Source organism: Homarus americanus, unplaced genomic scaffold (genome assembly GCF_018991925.1).
Source record: "Homarus americanus isolate GMGI-L3 unplaced genomic scaffold, GMGI_Hamer_2.0 scaffold32929, whole genome shotgun sequence".
Lineage (NCBI taxonomy): Eukaryota > Metazoa > Arthropoda > Malacostraca > Decapoda > Nephropidae > Homarus > Homarus americanus.
In genome coordinates, this window is record NW_024737097.1 from 1874879 (window position 1) to 1899303 (window position 24425).

General features: G+C 39.9%; 1 protein-coding gene across 3 annotated transcripts in view; it reads right to left on the reverse strand.

The window, feature by feature from the left end:
- The window catches only part of LOC121873156 (protein still life, isoforms C/SIF type 2-like), a 389616-nt gene that overhangs the window by 45979 nt on the left and 319212 nt on the right, over positions 1–24425 (reverse strand). For 2 of the 3 annotated variants that reach the window (XM_042376482.1, XM_042376481.1), the window contains 7 exons: positions 22580–22759; positions 20149–20267; positions 19741–19917; positions 19361–19548; positions 13884–14060; positions 12813–12958; positions 12369–12599 (listed from right to left, as the gene is read on the reverse strand). In XM_042376482.1, the coding sequence (XP_042232416.1) occupies positions 12369–12599; positions 12813–12958; positions 13884–14060; positions 19361–19548; positions 19741–19917; positions 20149–20267; positions 22580–22759 (1218 nt within the window). Of the gene's footprint in view, positions 1–12368; positions 12600–12812; positions 12959–13883; positions 14061–19360; positions 19549–19728; positions 19954–20148; positions 20268–22579; positions 22760–24425 lie in introns of all 3 variants that reach the window. The other variant, XM_042376480.1, reaches the window with a different exon arrangement.

Consider the following 24425-nt stretch of genomic DNA (forward strand, 5'->3'; position numbering starts at 1 on the left):
CAATTGGTTCCACAGAGTCGGTCGTTAACTGAAAATTTTGTTAACTGAATCTATTTTATCAATGGGATATTGGGTAATTGGTTCCAACTCACAGAAAAGTACATAACAGTACAAAGTACTGTATACCAGTAATAGAATTAACAAAACATTAAATATAAACAAAATACAGTACAGTATTTTAACTTACTTTAAGGTGTGTATGTATCAATGTTAACTAAATTTCAGAATGACCAATAATTTTAATATAAAAATGCAAAAATATTCAAAAGCACAACTTTCTTGATATTTATTCCACTGGAAACAAATGTAAACATAGAACCAAGTATTTTGTGCTGTATTGGCGGACCAGCCGATCAGCACACCAAAGAGTGTTTCTCTTAAGGCTGTCATTAATAGAAGTTGCACTCATTAATAGAACTGAAAATCCTTATGGGAGCTAATTCGTTAACCGAAATCTTGTAAATTGAACCGCTCATTAACGGGGGGACCACTGTAGCCAAATCCGCGAATATCAATTTGCTGAACTGGAGGGGGTTACATTTTTATTCTGTGCAAAGAAATGTATATTCCCTTTATGTGTTTGCCCTTCGCACAATTATTTCACGCGCACGCACGACGCACGCACGCGCGACGCGACGCGACGCACGCGCACACACGCACGCATACGCACGCACGCACGCACGCACACACACACACACACACACACACACACACACACACACACACACACACACACACACACACACACACACACACACACACACACACACACACACACACACACATAAATAAATAAATGGAAAATCCTCTCACAAATAATCAGAAACAAGAAAAAAAAATTATCAAAATACAGTAGTACCCCGATTTACGCGGTCAATTGAACCCACAGGGTACCGCGGAAAGTGAAAACCGCGTAAAGTGAACAACAGAACATATGGGATTAATTCCAATAGAGACTGGCCCGACCCCCAAACTCCACTTTTTCCGACACAATACCTATGTTGTAGTAAAAATAACATCTAAATTTTATGATGGTATGCTCACACAATTAATATTTAAGAGAAATACAGTCGCCAGGTTAATGTCCATTCAAATAATGGACTCAAATCCCCCCCCCCCCTCTTCCCAGCTCACTGGCCCCTACCTCTCTGAGAAATGATTGGGTGAAACACTAGATTTTAACGTTTAGTAATAAATAATACCTCAGACTAAAGTTAGGATAATATAATTGACATTTCTGGATTCCTTGCAGGTCAGGGAATATTTTGAATGTAAACTTCATATATTTTGCACAAAAGATAAAATACTTGCTTTGTGTAAACCAAATTATTACATTAGATCTAAAATTTGTATGTCTAATGCAAAATCCATGATGTTTATATTCAAAATGATCATCATATTGTAAGAATTCCAGCAATGTAAATTATATTCTGGCCGGGTAATTTGTATGAATTTTATGAGCTAAATAAAAATAAAAAAAAAATTATACTTCACGCGTATATGAGTAGATGCACCGCGGAAAGTTAAAGTCCGGTTCTGGCAAGGTACCGCGTAAATGAGAAATCGCGGAAAGTGAAACCGTGTAAAGCGGGGTAATACTGTATAGAGTAAATGTGAGTCTACCCTCAAGTTAACTCCGTGCTTTGTTATTAAAGTTGAGTTGGTTGGGTTGCCATATGGCTTTCATGTAAAGTACAGTATACTCTCGATTTAAGGGAATCCGATATAACGAATTCTCAATTTAGAGGAAGGCTTTCTTTTCAGTATTTTTCGCTCAATTTAGTGAACTAGTTCACTAGATCGAGATTAATTCCATTGATATGCTCACACCTACGGAGACACCTCAGACACATGCGATATAGTAAAACCTACTTCAGCTTACAGTGAATGTACTAAATGTATAAAAACGATAAATAATGATATAAAGATATTACCAGAAAATCTGAGAAAATGTTGAGAAAATCACTCCAAACCTTTCTGCTCCGGGTCTGGGTACAAAGGTTCCCAGCGTTATGAAAGACTGCACCATGTATAGCTGTATCCTCACATGGTTAGTGCATGGGTGGGAAGAGTGAGGTGACATGCCAAGACACTTACACAGCACACACATTAACAGCATGACTAAACTATTGTCTTATAACATTTGACTTTATAATTTCTGTTTTAAAATTAATTAATACATGATGGCTCAACAGGGCTACTTTTGCACTTAGACAACTGATCAGTAAATAAACCAGGGCATATGGCGACACATTATACACAAGTGATGTCATGTAGTTTCGCAACTGCAACCACAACCATAAATTATCACAACCTGTACTCAAATACTGTATACTTAAAGTTAATTACTAAATAATTTCATGTCTAGTGCAAACTATGAGATACTTACAGTCAAATTAATTGCCATCTTGTAAGAATTCCAGCAATGCAAGTAATATTCTGCTAAGTCAAGTCGGCGGCATTTTATAAGCAAAAAAAATTAAACTCCTTGTCTTATATAATCCTTGAGCCCCTGACCCCCTGATAACTACATATGCATTAATCTCCCCTACTGGCTGTCAACACCCTACCTCCCCCTCCTCCCAGCCAGCAGGGGAGGCAGATGGCGGTGAATGATAACGATTAATGGGATGAAGGTGGTTTTAGGCTTACAGTTGTTCTCTTATAAAATGTCACAGTCTTGACTTAGCAGAATATAACTTACATTGCTGGAATCCTTGCAAGAGAGTGAGTAAGTTGAGTATAAGCATCTCATAGTTTGAGTACAAAATGAGTACAGTACAGTATTATGTTGCTCAAAATTAAGGCTTTTTCACTGGATAAAGTCTGTATAACTTACCCCAGTGGTCAGGATATTATGGTATTGAATGTTACAGAGTATTTCAAATAAATTCTTTGTTTAGTTCTGTACATAGACTGGTGGTGGAGGAGGGATGGAGACGCTTAGTGCAAGAAACTGACCGCTCTCCCCCACCCCTGCCTCTGTCATTCTTACTCTAACTCAACACAATATTGTTTATTTGTTATTTATTAATTAGTAAAGAGTATGCTACTGTTATAATTTGATCTTATTAATACCAGTACCCTTTATATACAGTACAATACTTATTTTTACTTTATTATTCAGCTTATCATTTAATTTTTATGCAAATTACTGATTATATATTGCATTTTTCTATAGTAGTATTCGATATTTTATATTATCAATGATAAAACATTCACCATAAGAGGCTGATCATGAGAATATATAATAATAAATGTTGGAGGGTGTGTGTTGGGGGTGTGTGTATATGATGTTGAGGTGTGTTCCTGACACACAAACACACTACTACTACTACTACTACTACTACTTTGCTGTCACTCGGAATCAAGTATGACGATCATCCAGGAATGATACAATGGTATGAGTTATAGGATGTCACCTACGTTGGTGAGTTCTGAGGTGACTAAAGAGGCCGATAGAGGACTGGCAGAGTTGTTCCCAGATGTTGCACATGTGGAGGACTACATCCAGTGCAGGAAGGGCGGCGGCAGCGTCTTTCCAGTGTTGGCGCTTGTCTGCCTCGTTATGCAGTCGGGCTAACTCAAAATTATTGACACCTTCTTGTGTGGTGCTCCTCCAAGTGTTATGGTGTGGAGTAATCGTGTCCCAGGTGAGGGGGTCAATTTGGCACTTTTTCAGGTTTGTCTTAAGACTATCCTTATACCTTTACCTGCCATCCTTACATTTACTATTCGTTAGGTGACTGTAAAGTAGCTGCTTTGGCAGTCTACCGTCGTTCATGCAGGTAACATGGCCAGTCCAGCATAGTTGTTCATGGATAATGGTAGCCTCGATGCTCCTACAGTTGGTGTCAGCAAGAATACTGGCATTAGTTCTCTTGTCTTCCCAGCGAACTCGGAGGATGGAACGTGCCTTGAGGTGCCTTCTGTATATGACCCATGTCTCGCTGCCATATAGCAGGGTGGGGAGGACCGCTGCTCAATATACATGTAACTTTATAGATAATTTCAGCTCCTTATAGAGGAAGACACGGTTTCGGAGTCTGCCAAAGGCTTGAGATGCACATCTGATCTGATGTTGAATCTCTTCATCGATGTCTGCAGTGGTGAACAGGTGGGAGCCGAGATACTGCAAGTGGGTACCATTAGAGAGGGTAGTACCGTTAAGCTGGGTGGATGGTGGAGGTGATTCACCTGGGGCAGATTCAGGATCTCCTGTAGGTCGCGTTCAGTGTGAGCGACAAGGGTGAGGTCATCTGCATACTGAAGTTCAGTTATGGAAGCTGCCGACACCCTTGTTCCTACCTGGAGTCGTCCTATGTTGAAAAGACCCTTCATCCAGTACTGGATGTCTACCTCGCCGGCTAAATTGGCACTGGCACGAGTAAGGAAGGCAGCCAAGAAAATGGAAAAGAGTTGGTGCCAGAACACACCCTTGTTTAACCCCTGTTTGGATGGGGAAGAACTCAGACTGGGTGCCGTTGTGCAGGACACTGCCGTTCATGCCATCATGGAGTTGCCTCACAATGGCGATGAATTTTTGTGGGCAGCCAAAACAGTTGAGGGTCCATCAGAGGGCTTCTCTGTTGACCGAGTCGAAGGCCTTGGTTAGATTGATGAACGCCATATACAGGTCACGGCACAGTTCTCTGCACTTTTTCTGTATCTGGCAGGCAGTAAAGATCATGTCAGTGGTGCCACGTGATGGTCTAAACCCAAATTGAGATTTTGGGAGGAAGTTTTCTGACCTCAGGAAGAAGTCTGTTTAGGAGGACTTCGGAGATAATCTTGCCAGCTATGGACAGCAGCGAGATCCCGCGGTAGTTGCTAGTCTGACTGGTCTTCCTTGTTCTTATACATATTGACGATGGAGGTGCCTTTAAGAGCTTGGGGATTTCCTCCTTTTCCCATATATTCTCCAGGAGAGAGTGGAGACAGCTGGTAAGCAGAGGTCCTCCTGCTTTATACACCTCAGCTGGGATTCCATCAGGCCATGAGGCTTTGTTATTTTTCATATTTGATGGCAGTAGCTACCTCATCCAGGGATGGAGGATAGCTGAGGCGGGTCAGCTCTGGATGCTGAGGAACCTGCTGGGTAATCAGGATATCCGCATTAGTGTTTCAGTTGAGCAGTGCTCTTTCCAGTGCTGGAGGATGCTTTCACCTTCTTAAATTAGGGAGTTACCGTTGGATGAGTGGAGTGGGGCTGTGCCACGAGTTATTGGCCCATAAAATGTTTTAGTGGAATTGAAAAATTCGCACATCTTGTGCTGATCTGCAAATTTTTGTGTTTCACATGCTTTATTTTTAAACCAGCCGTTCTTTAGATTGCGAAGTTCGAGGTGGGCCGCCGCTTTCTTCTTGCAGAAGGTATCAGTTTTGGTCCGAGACTGAGGGTTGTTCTGCCAGTGAGTTAAAGCAGCACGTTTATCATTGACAAGTACATTGATTGCCGGGTCATTTTCATCAAACCAGTGCTGGTGTATTCTTTCGATCTGGTCGAGGGTCTCTCTGCAGGCACAGGGATTTTGGTTGTTTGTTGTCGGGTTGTTTATCAGCCCATGTTCGAGCTGCTCTGTGAAAGCATGTGCTACCGCTGGATCCTCCAGACGTTTAGGGTAAGAACCTCTTCTGGAGGCTTGCTGCCTTCGCCATTTTGGGGCGACTTGAAATAATAGCATAAATTTTAATGCTTTGTTCTGTTAATGGATCCACTTCAGAAAATATGTTCATTGCTTGCTCCATATAATATCCACAGACCTCTCACCTTTTTCATATCGTTTTAATACATCTAGTTTCTCGGCTAAGCTTATACACTTTCTATTAGCTTTTTAAACAGCACTACCATCACTTGCTCTCTTGCTCATGTTGAATAGGGATGCAAAAATGCTGTAAAAAACCTGAAAAAGTTTTTCTCCTGTTCCTGTTCCAGATGCGTGAAAACAAAAGCCCCGCCAAGCTCCGACTGCTGTTTACCACTCATTAGCAAGGTAGTCATTAGCAAGGCAGCTTCTTTGTGCAAGGCGCTCTTCATTTTTTATGCAGTAATTTATTGTTTTTTTATAATACATATTGGGATTTAGTTATTATTAATGTGAAAAAGTAATTTTTTTTTATTTATTATATTTTGGTCATAAATACGAATGAAACAAGGACGTAAATTGAATTGGGTCCAAAATTAACTAGGGTCTTAAATATGAAAAGTTGTTGGTCGAACCTTTGTTAACCGGAGGCTTTACTGTATAGTAACATTATACTAACCCAACTCTACCTCTGATCAGAGCAGCTGCGTGGCTTGTTTATATTTTGGTCAAGAGAATTACTGACAGGATGTGAAACTTGTATTTTTGGCTGTGATGTTTTGTGTTGCCGTGATCGGCCACCAGGGTGTAGCACCATCGCTATTGAAAATGGCTGACGTTTGCCCTAGCAACGGAGTCAAGCAACCGGCGAGTTTCCATGGGTTTACTTCCAGCTGCTGTGTATATAAGCTCTCAGTTTCTCCATTGAGATGCATTCTGCCCTAAGTTCCTGAACACGTAACACCTCCTCTGAGCAAGTTCCTTGCTGACCAGCTCTCATTCTACCCTATGTTCCTGAACACGCAACACCTCCTCTGAGCAAGCTCCTCGTTGTCCTCCAGCTCTCATTCAACCTGGAGGACAGCAACACGCAACATCTCCTTTAAAGAAGCTCCTGCACAGATACCTCCTTCAGCACGCTACTCACTGAACATGTCTCTTGAGCAAGCTCCTCACCACACGGCATTTCCAGCACCAGACTGTCTTGTATATAATATATTTTGTATAAGAAAACCACCACCTAGAGTTTCCATCCATCCATCCTGAGTGCTAGGCAACATAACATCACGTAACCCTACAGGCACATTAGACTCAGGATAATTTGGGATACATTTAAAATTAAATAAAAAAAATGTGTCTTATACGTCGGCAAATACGGTGTGTGTGTGTGTGTGTGTGTGTGTGTGTGTGTATATATATATACTGTATAATACACACAGTATTACCCCGCTTTACACAGTTTCACTTTCCGCGATTTCTCATTTACGCGGTACCTTGCCAGAACCGAACTTTCACTTTCCGTGGTGCATCTACTCATAAACACGGTGAAGTATAATTTTTTTTTTTTTTTATTTAGCTCATAAAATTCATACAAATTACCCGGCCAGAATATAATTTACATTGCTGGAATTCTTACAATATGATGATCATGGATTGCATTGGACATATATTTTAGACTAATGTAATAATTTGGTTTACACAAAGCAAATATTTTATCCTTTGTGCAGAATATATGAAGTTTACATTCAAAATATTCCCTGACCTGCAAGGAATCCAGAAATGTCAATTATATTATCCTAACTTTAGTCTGAGGTATTATTTATTACTAAAAGTTAAAATCTAGTATTTTCACCCAATCATTTCTCTGGTAGGGAGGGAAGGTGGGGGGGAGGGTTGGGACCTACCGACCCAGCTGGCGTGAGTGTGAGGAGGGGGGGGTGAGGAGGCAAGGTGGGGTACTTTGACTGACAGATAGTGTCATGAAGAATATTTTGACAGATAGTGTCGTGAAGAATATTTTTTTTATATTAACTGAAGATATTTGTTTTAGCTCATAAAATTCATACAAATTACTCGACCAGAATATAATTTACATTGCTGGAATTCTTACAGTATGATGATCATTTTGAATATAAACATCAAGGATTTTGCATTAGACATACAAATTTTAGATCTAATGTAATAATTTGGTTTACACAAAGCAAATATTTTATCTTTTGTGCAAAATATATGAAGTTTACATTCAAAATATTCCCTGACCTGCAAGGAATCCAGAAATGTCAATTATATTATCATAACTTTAGTCTGAGGTATTATTTATTACTAAACGTTAAAATCTAGTGTTTTCACCCAAACATTTCTCAGAGAGGTAGGAGCTAGTGAGCTGGGAAGAGAGGGGGGGGGGGATTTGAGTCCATTATTTGAATGTACATTAACTTGGCAACTGTATTTCTCTTAAATATTAATTGTGTGAGCATACCATCATAAAATTTAGATGTTATTTTTACTACAACTTAGGTATTGTGTCGGAAAAAGTGGAGTTGGGGGTCGGGCCAGTCTCTATTGGAATTAATCCCATATGTTCTGTTGTTCACTTTATGCGGTTTTCACTTTCCGCGGTACCCTGTGGGTTCAATTGACCGCGGGGTACTACTGTATGTATATGTGTGTGTATATGTGTGTGTATATATATATATATATATATATATATATATATATATATATATATATATATATATATATATATATATATATATATATATATATACTAAAATAAACAGATGTGCCTATAGGTTGTATCATTGTTATTCCTCATGCACCAAGATCAACATTGACATTATTCTGGTAGGTGAGTCTCATAAGTAAGGAAAATGCTTCACTCATCTTCTGTTAAATGCCAAGAAACATTAGCATATTACTGAAAAATTTATTATGATGAATTGATTTCATAAATGGGAAAAAGACCGAGACTATAAACTGAAAATATCATAAGGCGGACGTGACCATAAACTGTTTTACTGTCCGTGCTAATACAATATTAATATTACTTTTGGGTTAGGTAGGATATAAATGTTGGTGGATTGGCCAGCAGAAAAATACCAAAATCATAATGTGGCCCATGACTGAGGAAAGGTTGCCCATGCCTGATTTATAGGATTGTCAACTACCAGTCCCAGGTCCTTCTTCCCACTTGTATTTAACTTGAATCTATTACTTACTGCACATGATATATTCAAAAGGTTTTTCTCCTGTCTTGCCAGTAATCATCATCTTCTATTTATTTGGATGACACTGGTGTACTGTAAACATGTGTCCAGCCATTTATGGAGATTGTCAACACCAATTTGTAGTTATTTCTGGTTTTCAATTAACCAAATTCATTAGGACAATGATGTATCATCATCATAAAAGTAAACTTCAGAGTACACACAATCAAACGACCCACCAATATATACTACTATACAGAATACCCCCAACACTGCAACCCATTCAGACCAGATCCCATCTGCAATGACTCTCTGCTTTTTATCATTCAAGAAGAATAAAATCTACTCATCTGTTTCCCCACTAATATCTTACCTGCTGAGTTACAAAGCAAATACCTTTATGTAAGTCACAATTAATGTCCACACCCAACCCATCTACAACTGTCAGCAGTTGAGCCCAGTGGGTTTACCACCCGTGGAGTCATACAGTACAACTGGACTTATTTTCCATGATGACTGTTTTAAAGTAAATAGGGTCAACTTGAAATCCCATTCAGTTTGGTTATTAGAACACATTTTTTTTTTATAACTTAAGAACAATAAAATATTTTAGTGATGTACCATGAACTAATAACATCATTTGGAATGAAACAATAAAAGAAAGGATGGATTGTACACTCGCAACAAAAAGTATCGGTGCATACTGTAATGCGAACAATTTGAAACCAGTGACGATAGGTATTGGGAAAGGCGAGTTGTTCCAGCCGTATGTTGGCAGCCCTGATTGTCAGCCATATGGCAACACCTAGTGGAGGGGTTATGAGGATACACTTACCAACCTTCCCGACATATCACAGTGTATACGTATCGTTTCGGAACTCGTTGATCTCACCCTGCACCGATACTTTATGGTGCGAGTGTACATAGCCTTTGTAGGTTGGTATGAGTGCTCATGCTGAGGCATTTAGTAATAATATATGAGTGTGTAACTTCCCTCAACAAAATTATCTCTGTTTAAACACACAAGGGAGTACAAACACAGGTGCAACATCCTGCTCCCAGCCTCTCACACAATCCCCGCATCATATAAAGTTTGTACAGGTATTGTCCTTTACAGCATGGACACAAGCCAGTCTCCCTCGTCACATTAACCACTGAATAAAATCATCTGCCATGAGCCAAATAAAATATTAAAAGTGAAGTCCCCATAGCAAAGGGGTTAAGGGTCACACTCTGAGCAATCCTCTTTCCTTTGGAAGAATGCTCAGTTATCATTGGGCAAGATATTTTCAGAATTTTGGTACTTTTTATAACCAATCCAAGGTCCAGGAATAAGTTGGAAAGGTTCCTTGGAATGATCAAAACTCATTAATAGGAAAAACAATTTGAAAAGTCTTTTTAACTGCATTAGTTCACAATGTAAAATAATCACTTAAAGACTACATTGCATTATTTTGTCTTATTTTAGAATGTTATCACTGCTGGATAATGTAAATATAAGCAAAAGACCAAAACTTAACCCTTGACCCACTACCACCTTGATGGGGACTATTTTCAAATGTCTCCTTAACACTCTTGGGTTTGGGTAGGTGCTCTCCTGTCTCCCGCTAGGGGTCTGGCGTGTTACTCACCTCTGACTGCACCACACGAGAGATAATTGCACGTAATGAGTTGTAGCAACTGTGTTATTTGACATAAAAAGGTGGGATTCATTGCAATAGCATTGTAAATAAATTATCTACAAACAGCTTTATATAAGTAATCATGATAAAGTAATTATTTCTATACTCAAGCACGAGTAGAACAGAATATTTTTGTTTCCGCTTAATGAAACTGTTTATACATCACTTTAACCTTCACTGTTTCATGTGATTGCAATATGAACCTTATTCCATTATAAGGCATACATATTTAGTAATAGTTATAGAAGAAAAGTTGTGAAAAAATTTAAATTTCGCTACGGAGAGGCATCAGGAGGCACCACACTATCACCACGTGGTGCAATCTCCTTGTACTATTTAACAATTTCCCACCCCTCCACCTTTGCCTGCAACATGAGGCATGGTTCAAAACTATCACAACACTGTTATGAATAAATGAAATCACGGTGATACATGAGAAATCAGCACAAACCACAAGAAAATGTGTGGGAAATGTAGGTTGTTATATCCTGGGTCCTTTAATGGGAGACTGGTGTGCTGAAGTTTTAAATTTTTTACTTCATATAAAAATTGCAAATGAAAACCCTAAAGTGATAATTTAGATCATCCGCAATTTTGCTAATGAAAACCCCAAGAGTGTTAATGGACAGAGAAAACCAAGATCTATCTGTGGGTCTGATGCCAATCACCATGAAGGAAAAGCAACACAGTTAATTCTAAAATTTAAATAATAAAACATTTTACTTTATAAGTGCAAGTTCCCAAATTGGAAATATGGTTAGCCACGGGTGTGTCCTGAGTGACACAATACAGAGCCACTTCTCATGCAAGTAGACATGATATTCAGCAACGTTACCACATATGAGGAGAGAATGTACCAGGATAAAACTGCACTCAATTGTATGGTAAGGCAACAAGCTTACTGCTGTACCCACCAATTTTCCAAAGTAAGGAAATGTTTGTATATTTTGTACAGCCACACTTTGTTTATACAGGAAAACGCATACATTAAAGTAATTGTTTCCGAACCTTCTCGTGCATATTATCACTGGCGGCCCAACACATTACTGCCTCTTTAAGCTCTGGTCATTTGCCATCAGTAACTCTTCCTCATTTCTACCATAATATCAAAATAAAGATTTCTGCAAATTTTAGTTTAGCAATATTTAGCAGGGTCTACAAATGTTTACTGAAGAGAAAGTAACAAACAAAAGTTGATGTTCAATATCAGAATCCTTGTCATGTACAATAAAACTGATCCTGTAAAAATGACTCATACAATTGGTAAATGAAGTTTATATCTACTGAGTCTTAGTCACCTCTTCCTTGGGTGTTTGTTATATCTACTGAGTCTTAGTCACCTCTTCCTTGGGTGTTTGTTATATCTACTGAGTCTTAGTCACCTCTTCCTTGGGTGTTTGTTATATCTACTGAGTCTTATTATTCACCTCTTCCTTGGGTGTTTGTTATGATATTGTATAAAACTTACACAACACATCTGTTTCACTGTTAACCCCTTTACTTTTAATATTCTTTGGGCTGATGCCGGATGATTTTATTCAGCTAAGAGGCAACACTGCACACAAAGGGTTTAAAACACAATTTACAGAGTACTCACCAGCAATAAACTAAATACTACTGGCCCCCTACAAATCTCATGACACTAAAATAAAAATGATTAATCTCTTTTCTGATCTATAGCAGAAATTATAACTACTATACCAGCCATGAAAACTAGTAATTACATCAAAGGAGGCAAACTTATGAGTTGCTTACCGTACGCCTTTTATCTTTCACATATACGTACACTGTACAAGCATACAGTATATTGTATGTATGTTCTGTATTTTATATCTAATAGCTTAAATTATGTCTACTGCAGCAAGGAACATGCATTAGAAGAGGTGTTTGCTTACCAATGCTCCTGGTTGGCTGATACTGGGCTGGCTGGTTGGAGGCCTGGATAAGTTTGGCCATGGAGCCAGTGGAGCCCGTAGAGAGCGTCGAGGTGGTGGACAGCGAGAGGTGGTTGGGGGTCCGGCCAAGGGTCGCCTTTTTCTTGTCTATGACCTCCTCCTCACCCTCCGATCGCGTTCCCAATTCGTCCTTTCCGCCATCGCTCTTGGTGGTGGAGTCACTGAGTTCGTCTGGTGGTGGGAGAGGACGCGGAGTGAGCTGTAGACCGCAGGTGAGCTCCTTCAGGATAACACTGTTCTTCTTGAATATTTTTTTTTTTTTTTCACACACAGTATGTTACAACGGCCTTGGGCTCACTGAGTCACGGGTCATAATGTCATATTCCCTCCCTGATCCCCACCCTCACTGCTGCCGCCTGGGAGAGGCTGGCGGGCGGGACTCACCCATGCCGTCCGACACGGTCTTGCTACGTGTACGGAAGTTGTTCTGGTCATGCCCAAGCTGCGTCTCAGGCACATTGTCGTAGCTCTCCAGGTTGTCATAGTCTATGTTACCTGCCGAATGTCGTTGCAGGGTGGCCGACTGAACTCTGCGGGAGAAAGGGCCACTCAGGGCACAGTTCATTGACCCTTCGGCGAGGGAAGCCACTCTACCATGACTAACTGTGGCTATAGTAATCTCAGTGGTGGCCCATGCTCACTAATAAAATCTTGAGGACTATCGTTCATTGCCTTCGACAAATGCATAATGTAAACATAATTCACAGATTATGACGGCTTAAAATAATTAATGCCCAGGAAGACATTGACGTCATTTATACTATAATGAAAATGTAATCTTGTGCATGTATTGAAATTGTGGTGAATATTAAGGGAGGGGATAAGATTTGAAATATTCCTGTTATGGTAAATTATAACACTCAAGAATGAACAGTATACTGCTTGTCATATGGAACTAATCAATAAAAATATTAAATAAATCATTAAAATTATTAGGTTATTGAAATAAACTTCCTGTTCATTAAGTATCCAGTATAGGGGATAAATAGTGATAACAGTGCCAATAGGTAATTTGGGCTCTAATTATTATATGAAAGAATATGACCTATAACCATTTTGATATCAAAAGATAAAGCAAAAGGTTACCATATTTGCTACCACAGTTTGTGTGAATTATTTACATTTAATTAACGTAAATTTCCTTACTTTAAGATGTCATCAGACTAAGGCCAACAAGTCAGTGTTTGGCAAAGGTGCCTACATGATTTTTTTGTTACAACTACAATACTGACTGTGCTGCAACAGCTAGAGTCAGAGAGAAAAGTGTTACAAATAAAGATTATTAAAACTTATTATTGTTCTGGGAAATCAAGTGAACTGAAGGCAAAATACTATGTAGCAAATAACTTATTCTAAAGAAAGACCATACAAGTTGGCAAGAGCTAGTACAGAACAGTACAGTACTGTAAAGTACAAGAGACTCATAAGATGACAAAACAAAGTTTTCAGACTGACATCGGTGACTTTTTCTTAGGTGCTGAGCGGGAGGGTTGTAGGGTGTTGGTGTTCCCCTTGCTGGAGAGACTTGAAGACGACGACGACGGCTTGTTGGCAGGGATGTTCATGTTTCGTACGGACTCACGTATGATCTGTCGGATGGTTTTCAGGAATGCGTTGCGGAACTCAGAGGTGCTGAGGAGAAAGATATAAAACAAAATACTGTAATGTTAAAGACCAAATCAATTACCAGTGTTCTAATAAAAAGAATTAGTGCAGTTTCCTGAGACAGCCATTACATCAAGGCAATTGAATTATAAGGTGACTTATAATCTATAAAAATCTTTTAAGTTAGTCTCAAGAGATTTTTCCAAGTGGGGCTGTTTATGAAAAACGAAATCTCTTCTAAATACCAGTACAGTACATCAGCCATAGCCACACTGACAAGTGTCGGCAACAACTGATGAAGAACACTACACGTAGGTCTGGCTATCACATACTGTATATTATGCATTTGTTATTTACAGCCATAAATAAAGACAAAGAAACCCACAAAAAATACTGTACTACTGAGGTTTGTCCTGATTTATGATATTATGCATTTCTTCCTAAAATGACTACAGGTAATACTGTTCATACAGTGTTCAGTTTCTTCCTCTAAACCTAAGTAAGTTTCAAAAGGTCATGTATGTTATTTATAAGTAATGCTGTTTTTCTCTCCTCTAAATCAAGATATGTTTCAAGAGGTCATGTAATTTAGTTATATGATCCAATGGAGAAAAAGTATAACTGTAAATATTTTTGTTTATGAAGAAGACTGATTTAATGCAGTAATATTGTATGTACAGTACCTAATATTACTGAATATGGGATTACCAAACATAACTGTGTACTGTATCTACTTTCTGTAGATATAATAATAAAAATAATTTCAAATAAATTCTTAACACTCTCATGGTCTTGGACACAACTGACGTGTCTGAAAACTTTTTCTACGCTCACGGTCTTGGACTCGCTGGTTACAACCTCAAAATACAAATAATTGTAAGGAATTAGAAAACTGTGCACTACGGACGCAATACCCCTGGCACCTTCTTGGACTTTGCCCATAGGTGAGGTAATTTTATCCAAATTCGTCTAGTATGAGACCTTGAATGAAGAGTTATGAAGGCACAGACATTTAAATCCTATCACACTTTCTTCCCCTATATAAGAAGGGTGTGTATATGTGTGTGAGAATATTGTTGACTGCATACTGTGGATAATTCTTGGGAATATTTGGTGATATTTCCTTTGGTTTAGTGAATATTGTAATTCACATTATAAATAGATCCAGTTATCACGACTTTTTAGCCTCAAGTGTTGAAGAGTAACAAAGAACTGAGTCTGCATTAGCTAAGAGTGATAGTAATAGTGATAGGGGACTAGATACCTCTGAGTGAGGGTTGTTTGTATTAGTGGTGATCCTACATTTAGAAATCTCAAGACAATTCAGAGCAGTAATATTTATTTTAATATTTGAATGATTAATAATTTTGTCATTACTTTTACTCGGTGTTTGAGTACTTTAGAATGAATGCTTTTGCTTCTATTTAGTTACTAGACTTTGGATGCTTTTACTTCTACTTGTTTATTTTCCAATGTAACAATACAGTCTTTTAGTCATAAGTAAGATTGATCAGTACTTTTACCTTTCGGTTCATTTAGAAAATGGTGTTATATATAATTAAAATTTAAGTTTTGAAAATAAAATGGTAGATTGTTAGACTCACAAAACATGCATTTCTTTAATTTACTCATATCAGTCATTTCATGATTTTTTGCATGTACAGTATAATGCTGTATTAACTTGTTGCTGAAGTAACACAAATGCAAATATACAATCTGAAAAAATTACTTTGAAGAAAAATAATTGGTGGGCCGTCTGTGGAGACCAGTTCTGGGTAATTAAGGGACTACAGGACTGAGGAGGTTCTGGGTAGTGGGGACTAGGACAGGAAGTGCAAGGTGATGGGGACTAGGACAGTGAGGGAGTTCTGGGTAGTGGGACTAGGACTGAGGTTCTGGGTAGTGGGGACTGGGACTGAGGAAGCTCTGGACAGCAGTGGGGACTGGACAGTGAGGGAGGTTCTGAGTAGTGGGACTACAGGACTGAGGAGTTCTGGGTAGTGGGGACTAAGACTGAGGGAGGTTCTGGGTGGTGGGACCGCTGGGGTTCTGGGTAGTGGGGAGACTAGGACTTCAGGGAGGTTCTGGGTGAGTGGGGGGACTAGGGCAGGGTTCCGGGTAGTGGGGACTAGGACTGAGGGGTTCCTGGTTAGTGGGGACTAGGACAGTGGGGGAGGTTCTGGGTGGTGGGGACTAGGACTGGGGGAGGGTTCTGGGTGGTGGGACTAGGACGGGGAGGTTCTGGGTAGTGGGGACTAGGACTGAGGCTCTGGTGGTGGGGACTGGGACAGGGGGGTTCTGGGTAGTGGGGACCCAGGACTGGGGAGGTTCTGGGTGATGGGGACTAGAGTTCAGAATTCTGGGTGAGTGATTCTGGGCAGGGAGGTTCTGGAGTAGTGGGAACTGGGACTGAGGGAGTTCTGGGTGGTGGGGACACTAGGACAGTGAGGGAGGTTCTGGGTGGTGGGGACTAGGACTGAGGTTCTGGGTGGTCAGGGACTGGGGTTTGGGGGAGGTTCTGGGTGATGGGACTGGGACAGGGGTTTCTGCATTGAAGTGGGGATGGGACTGAGGGTTCTGGGTAGTGGGGACTAGGACTAAGGGAGGTTCTGGGTGTGGGGACTAGGACTGTGGGGTTCTGGGTGGTGGGGACTAGGACTGGGGGAGGTTCTGTGGGTGAGTGGGGACTGGGACTGTGAGGGGTTCAGGTGAGTGGGGACTGGGACTGGGGGTTCTGGGTGTGGGTGGGGGACTAGAGACGGGGAGGTTCTGGGTAGTGGGGACTGGACAGGGAGTTCAGTGGGGACCCCTGAGGACAGTGAGGAGGTTCTGGGTGGTGGGGACTAGGACAGTGAGGAGGTTCTGGGTGATGGGGACTAGAACTGAGGGGTTCTGGGTGGGCGGGGACTAGGAGCTGAGGGTTCTGGGTGAAGTGGGGGACTAGGACTGAGGGAGGTTCTGGTGGTGGGGACTAGGACAGGAGTGAGGAGGTTCTGGGTGGTGGGGACTGGGACTGGGGGTTCTGGGTGGTGGGGACTGGGACTGTGAGGGGTTCTGGGTGGTGGGACTAGGACTGTGAAGGTTCTGGGTGGTGGGGACCCCCAGGACAGTGGGGAGGTTCTGGGTAGTGGGGACTAGGACCCAGCGGAGTTCTGGTGAAGTGGGGACTAGGACTGGGGTTCTGGGTAGTGGGGGACTGGGCTGTGGGGGAGGTTCTGGGTGGTGGGGACTAGGACTGTGGGGGAGTTCTGGGTGGTGGGGACCAGGCTGTGGGGGAGGTTCTGGGTAGTGGGGACTAGGACTGTGTGGGGGTTCTGGGTGGTGGGGACTAGGACTGTGGGGGAGGTTCTGGGTGGTGGGGACTAGGACTGTGGGGGTTCTGGGTGTGGTGGGGACTAGGACTGTGGGGTTCTGGGTGTGGGGACTGGGACTGGGGAGGGTTCTGGGTGAGTGGGGGACTAGGACTGTGGGAGGTTCCTGGGCAGTGGGGACTAGGGCTGTGGGGGGATTCTGGGTAGTGGGGACTAGGACTGAGGGAGGTTCTGGGTAGTGGGGACTAGGACTGTGGGGGAGGTTCTGGGTAATGGGGACTAGGACTGAGGGAGGTTCTGGGTAGTGGGGACTAGGACTGTGGGGGAGGTTCTGGGTAGTGGGGACTAGGACTGTGGGGGCATTAAAAGGATGATTAATGGGTATACTATAACTATACTGTATGACTAATAAATATTGTACTCATAATATTCCCGTTAGCCGGAATTGGAATTTCTTGGAAAATTGTTCCCAAAGCCGATATTTTTTTTAATTCCTTTTTTGGGGAACGATTTTCTGAGGGGCACATTTTTCGGAATATTCCGGGATGGGGGGGGTTTTTCCGGGTTTGAGAGATGAAAATCAGGCACATTTTCTGAAAATTCTGAGAACAATTTCCGTAACCAAGAAAATTCCGAGGATGGGGAATATTTTTCCGGGTTCGAGAGATGATGTAATGGGCGATTTCTAGAACTTCCGAGAATATTTTTCTGTTACCCGGGAAATTCCGGGGATGAGGGATTTTTTCAGGCTTTAAGAGAGTCGTCTCGTTACCCGGAAATCTCTCATTCCCGGAAGTGCTCTGCACCAATTGTTCCGGCTAACAGAGATATCACTGTACTGTATAGTTTATGTACTGTATATGCCAATATATAAATATTGACTAAAGTGGAATGTTAAGAAGAAAATATATGAAAGAACTGGAGAAAGAAGTACTGCACTGTAGAAGGACACCCTCACTAAACTTGTTAATATCTCAAAGGGGTAAAACTGGACTCAACATCACTGAACCATAAGTCAGATACCATAAACATTTGTACTTTGTTTAAACAGTCTTGCAAACCTGAAGTCAAATGACTATAATGTTTTGGACTAGATATACAGTACCTGTACTAACAAAACTTTCCAGGCCATACAGATGGACAGAGGCAACACTGAACAATATGCGCCCTTTCACAATGTTATGGTACAATAGTAGGACCTTCAAGATTTGTCAAAAAAAAAAAAAAAACAGGCTATTTATTGCTAACTACAATTATGAGATTGCAAGAGAGAAAAAAATTGTAAGGGGCACCAGAGGATTCAGAAGAATGGAGGTGTATTAGGTGACATTTGGGTAAAGATAAATAATGTTACAATTTCCCTAGTTTTCAAAGATACAAAAATGCCTTTTGATACCTACTCTTTATACAAAGTTTTATGAGATTAACTAGGAAAAAATAAAACCAAATGTTTCATTGGGTGTCTTTAAAATATGGTTATGAGCCATAAGTGTTCAATCCAGAATTAAACCTTGTAGGACCCCTATGAGATCTGGTGCAGATCACATGTGAGATCTGAGGATATCAAGAAAATCAATATCACTGAAAACACCAGCAATTTTCATTATTTCAAATTAAATTTTCAGTGAACTTCAGCCTTAAAGATGACCTCTAGACGATCTTATCTGAGGGTAAGTAGATGTCACTCTCTGTCCTTACTTTAAATGTCACAATTCCTGGTCCTGCATATGAATATTTTTCTTGCAGCCATTACAAAAAATATATAACTTTCTCAAAATATACCTCATAATCATTATGGGCACCGTCAGTTCTCACAAGTCTCTAGACATTGTACCGCAGCACTGTGTTCTGCAGGGTACAGTAATGTATTAAGAAATGGAGAAGACCAGAACTGGAGAGTAAGACAAAAATTCTATCATTCCTGTACTAGTTTGCAAAAGCACAAGTATACAGTACTGAGTGCAGAAACAGCCCTCTTGTACAATGATTCATATTATTATACAGTACACCACATACCTATTAGATAGATGGTAAACCTTTTCTGACCGTCGCTGAAGTTGACTCTTGAGATGAATTAGTTCCCAGAGGAAGTGAGAGTCCATATCCTTCATAGCAGAGGCCCGGACCTGAACCTCCGTCACAGGAATCAACACCTGGTACCTAATAATCTCAACTTCGGATGAACTATTCTTCCCTGGAGCTCCCTAAAGACAGGATGATCCAGAAAACTTAACTTTGAACCAAAACATTATAAATATATACTGTACTGTACATAAATTCACTCTTCATAGATGGTTAATGATCATGTACATGTATACAATATAGTCAACTATTATTCTTCAGTTCTCTCTTAAAGCTAGTAAATGAGGAAGAAAGTCACTTACAACACCACTAACCATCAGCTTTTTCTTTTGTCTTAATCTTTCTTTGCAAAGGAAGACAACAGCTGTTTTAAATACGAAGCACATGGCATGGAGTTCTAATCCTTTCTTTATTTTTCCTAAGAAGTCTGAGATATTGAGCCATTCAACTCCTCCGTAGTAGAGTAGATCCCCCGGCGATAGGTCGACTGGCTGTGGGAGGTGTGGATCACGTGAGATCCTAGGTTCCTATATTGAATACAAGTATTATAAATTTGTTTTGAAAAACTTTATTAATCACCTAATCAAGGCATTCCAGGAATAAAGGGTGTCTTGGAGAGTTCACATCCGACTTCCATTCAATGTTTATAGTATTATTCATGTTACACACGTGTATCAGTACTGTACATATTCCTTGCAAAAGAGGGAGGAAGGAGAACTCACTTGTTTGCAAGACTTTTGATGTTGACGGAATAAATGGTCAAATATTGCGCCATATTCCTCATGGATCCGTTGCATTTCGTTGATATGCTCCGCTACCTTCTCCATTACTTTGAGGGCCTCTGTTATCACAAACAAGATGCAAAATCAGACCCAGTGACTCCTAGTAAATTAATAGAAAGTAGGATACAGGCCTATCCGTTATCTTGTAAGAAAATGTGGAAATCAGGAGTAATAATGGTACAAAAAAGCATCAACCTGAAAAGCATTCTTGAGTCTAAATAACTGCAAATTGGTATCTCTTGTTTAGACAGCACCTTCAAATGTACCTCCAACCTGGCAATACAAACATTTTACAGATGTGCACGTTGTGTGTAAATATCCAAGGAATAGAAATCACACAACCGGATCCACAAATGCAAGTTATTGCCAAGTTAATGGTGTGAGGAAGTTGTTGCCATGTGGGAGATAAACCTATACACATGCTAGTGCTCTTGGTAATACACAAATGTTATGGTTCAGGCAGGGCAGTTTATGTGCTATATATTACCTACAACACTGTTTCTATATAAAAATGATACAAAGGTAATATTTGAAGCTCTTTACAAATGCAATAAAAATAATAAATAGCTCTGGATAATGTGAATCATGCAATGTTGAATTTTCATATTAAAATACAATTTGTATCACTTCAAATAAATACAAAGCATGTACAGTATTTGGCCAATATAATAAAATGTTGTGTTTCAGATCAAGTAAATATCAACCCTGGGGTAGTAGAAGAGTATTGGTACAATGAGAAGATAGGACAGCATATTTTACACTATTATCTTCATCTCTCTCTTCTTCCCCTCTCATCTCCTCAACTTTATACCCTTTTCCTCCTACTTTTAATCCCATCTTTCTCCTACTTTTCTCTCTATCAGTGTCCCATCTCCTCTTCCACTTCCTATCTCCCTACTCTACCTCATTAGTCATCCATTTTGCTCCTCTTATCCCTTCCTTCTCTCCTCCTCCAAATTCTATCAATATTCTGTCTTTTTCTCTTGTTTCACCCTCTTGATTCCCTTTCCTCCTCTCTTCCTACATTTCATCCTCCCATCTCCTATTCCAGGGTGGGAGATGAAGAGAAGAAAGAAAAGAGAGGAGAGAGGATGGAAAGGAGGAACAAAGGGAAGAGAAAATAAAAGTGTAGCAAGAAAGGGGGAAGCAGAAGAGATTTGGAGGGAAATTAAGAAGGATGGAAACAGGAAAAGACGAGAAGGAAGAAAATAAAGAGGACAAAAGGATGAAGGGAGGGACAACGAGTGAGGAGAGAAAGGAGGGAGAACTGAGGGGAGGAGGGTGAAGGAGACTGATGAAAGAGGAAATAAGGGGATGAAAGAAATAAAGGGGAAGAGACAAAAGGAATGAAGAAGGGTAGAGAGAGGATGAAAGGTGAAAAAGAATGGAGGAAAACAGAAGGGAAGAGGGGGATAAGAGAAATGCTGTAAATGAAAGATGGATGGAAAAGGAGAGCTTTTGGAGGGAGGGAAAAAAGGTGTCAAAGGGAAGGAAGATGAGGGAAAAAGCATTAAGATTAACAAAAGAAAGTAACAGTATTGTACTTTACTTCATTCTACCTTTACCTTCTATATTTCCAGGGAGGAAAAATTTGCCTGAGTCCATTACCCCACTGGTGAAGGTACAAATGTGCTTGGATCTGGATGGGCTAATAATGGTGTGTAGATCACCCAAATGATGATGGCAATATTGAAATACATACTGAGAAAATTATCAACTTTGGCTCCGTTGTTTCCATTTTCCATTGTGATTTTATCAAGATATATATATATATATATATATATATATATATATATATATATATATATATATATATATATATATATATATATATATATATATATATATACTGTGTATATATATATATATATATATATATATATATATGTAATTTTAAGGTATTTGCTATATGAAATTCCAGTTCAGATCAAGTTAGTGTGTTCTTAGTCCCAACGTTATCTGGGCCAGCACATTTCTCCTTCCCACTCCTCTTCCTGTTTCTTCGACTCTCCCTCTATGTGTGTGAGTAAAATGAAGCAAAAAGCTCGGGAAACATAGCTGTACCATGCATGAAAATATATATAACAAATAAAAATAAATAAATCCAATTTTTGGGTTGGACAAATAAAAGCTAAAATAAAGTGTTGGGAGTCCCACAGAAAGCAAAACTAGCCCATTAGACTCCATGATTCACTTACAGCTTCGTAAACCAAAGAAAAACTATTTCAACCCACCCATCTCTGCACTTTTCACCTGATAATACCTCTTTTTTTTCTATATTTCCCAGGGCCTCTCTAGGCCAGGGATGGGCGCAAAGAGGCCACCACCATCACCACCCAGCAGGGCAGGTGGGCATGGCGTGTGTACATACCCACGAGATGTCTGTGCTCATCTGAGCCAGGCGTGGTGAGGGCCTTGAGCTGCTGGAGGAGGAGCGGATACTTGAGGATACGCTGGATGGGCTTGATCAAGTAGGACTCGAGGGTTGCAGAGTGCTGTTGACGGGGATTACGTGACGAGAGGAACTCCTTCAGCTCCTGGTTACCCTCACCTATAGGGACAAAACAGTCCACTGTTAATTCCAGCATCCTAAATGTTATCTATTACTACAGCATCATTAACATATAAACAATTCTTGATGTTCCTACATCCACTGTGAAGGTACATAACCTCTGAAATTAACTACCAGCACCATCATTAATGTATCAGTATTACTAAACAAATACTGTACATTACACTGAAAAATCATAAAAAAAAAATCATAGTTACCACCAAAAAAAATGTAAGGTTTAAACGTTTGCTTTTCAACGGGACAATTTTCACATTTTTCAACATTAGTGTAATTTTTAACACTTAATTCACTGTACATCATTAAAGTGTTTTGCAAACATTACCACAAAATGTGACGAGGGAGAATAACGGATAAAGATATTACGGTACTTTTCATCATAATCATATATATATATATGTATATTACACTATTCTTTTAAAGAATTCATTATAAATGCACTTACCAGGCACCTAGTCAGAGAGCTACCACTTACACATTAGGTCCTGTCGTGCCAGAATAATCTATTGCACAGTACAATCTGTATCAAACTATAAAAATAAAAAGATCTTTACTTTCGGTTTCATTGTCTAAATAAAAGACTATATCTTATTTCCTTGTTTAATAAATGACTAGTTCCAGTTTCCTCACCAAAATAAACATCAGCCATGTCAATATTATTATCATCCAATCTGTTTTCTGGCTAAATAAACTGTTTCAATATCAGTTTCAATAGCCTCAATTTAACACACACACACACATTCCCTCACTAGATTAACATCCTAAAATAAAAAATAAATAAACCTCAATTATTTCCGTCCGATGTGGTATCCATCTCATGACTTTTACCATTATATGTCACTGTCTCCCACCGAGTCTCTAAGCGGCTGTAGAGGCAATAAAAACTATTCTATTTATTCTCGTATTCTTTCATAGAGGGGGGTGACGAATGTACGTAATTGGGGGAGGAGTGAGGGGAGCAACATGTGTAGGAGTCGTGCTTTAGGCAAGAACGGGAGAGAGAGATAATAACTGGATGAAAGGAGAGGGGAATGTAGGATAATTAATTGGTGAATTAGCTTGTATGAGTAGAGTGAGACGTGCAAGAAGAGCCACTACACTACATGAGGCCTTTACAGTCAGGTTCACTTGTTTATAATCACTCAATGGGTGTTTTCACTTACTTCAGTTAATTCAAATTATTCTCTTTCATCAAATTTTACCCAATAACGGAAGGAGAATGAACTCTTCTTAACGGTTCTTCGTTTATTTAAAAAATTCTTAAAAATTACTATTACACTTCAAACAACCTAACTTGTAGGTCATCATATGGCACAATACATTATCGGGCAACGGATAATACCTACAGTGCACTTACTAATTATTCTTAATCCACTAACGTCGGGCGCACTTGTTGCTCAGGCTCACCTAATGAGATAAAAAAGACCATGACGTCGTGTCTCAGGCCCCCTGTTATTGTTCACGCTCGTGGGCTTCAATGGCACTTGTAGCTTGGGTGGAGATGGTTGTCTTGGGAAGCAGGGAATCGTTGTCTATACTCTACAACTTAAATTTACACAAGTCTTTAAAAATCGGTCATTATTTACTCTAAAAAAAAACATGGCATTATTACATTGTCTTTTCTCACAATGTTCTCGCCTGAACCTAC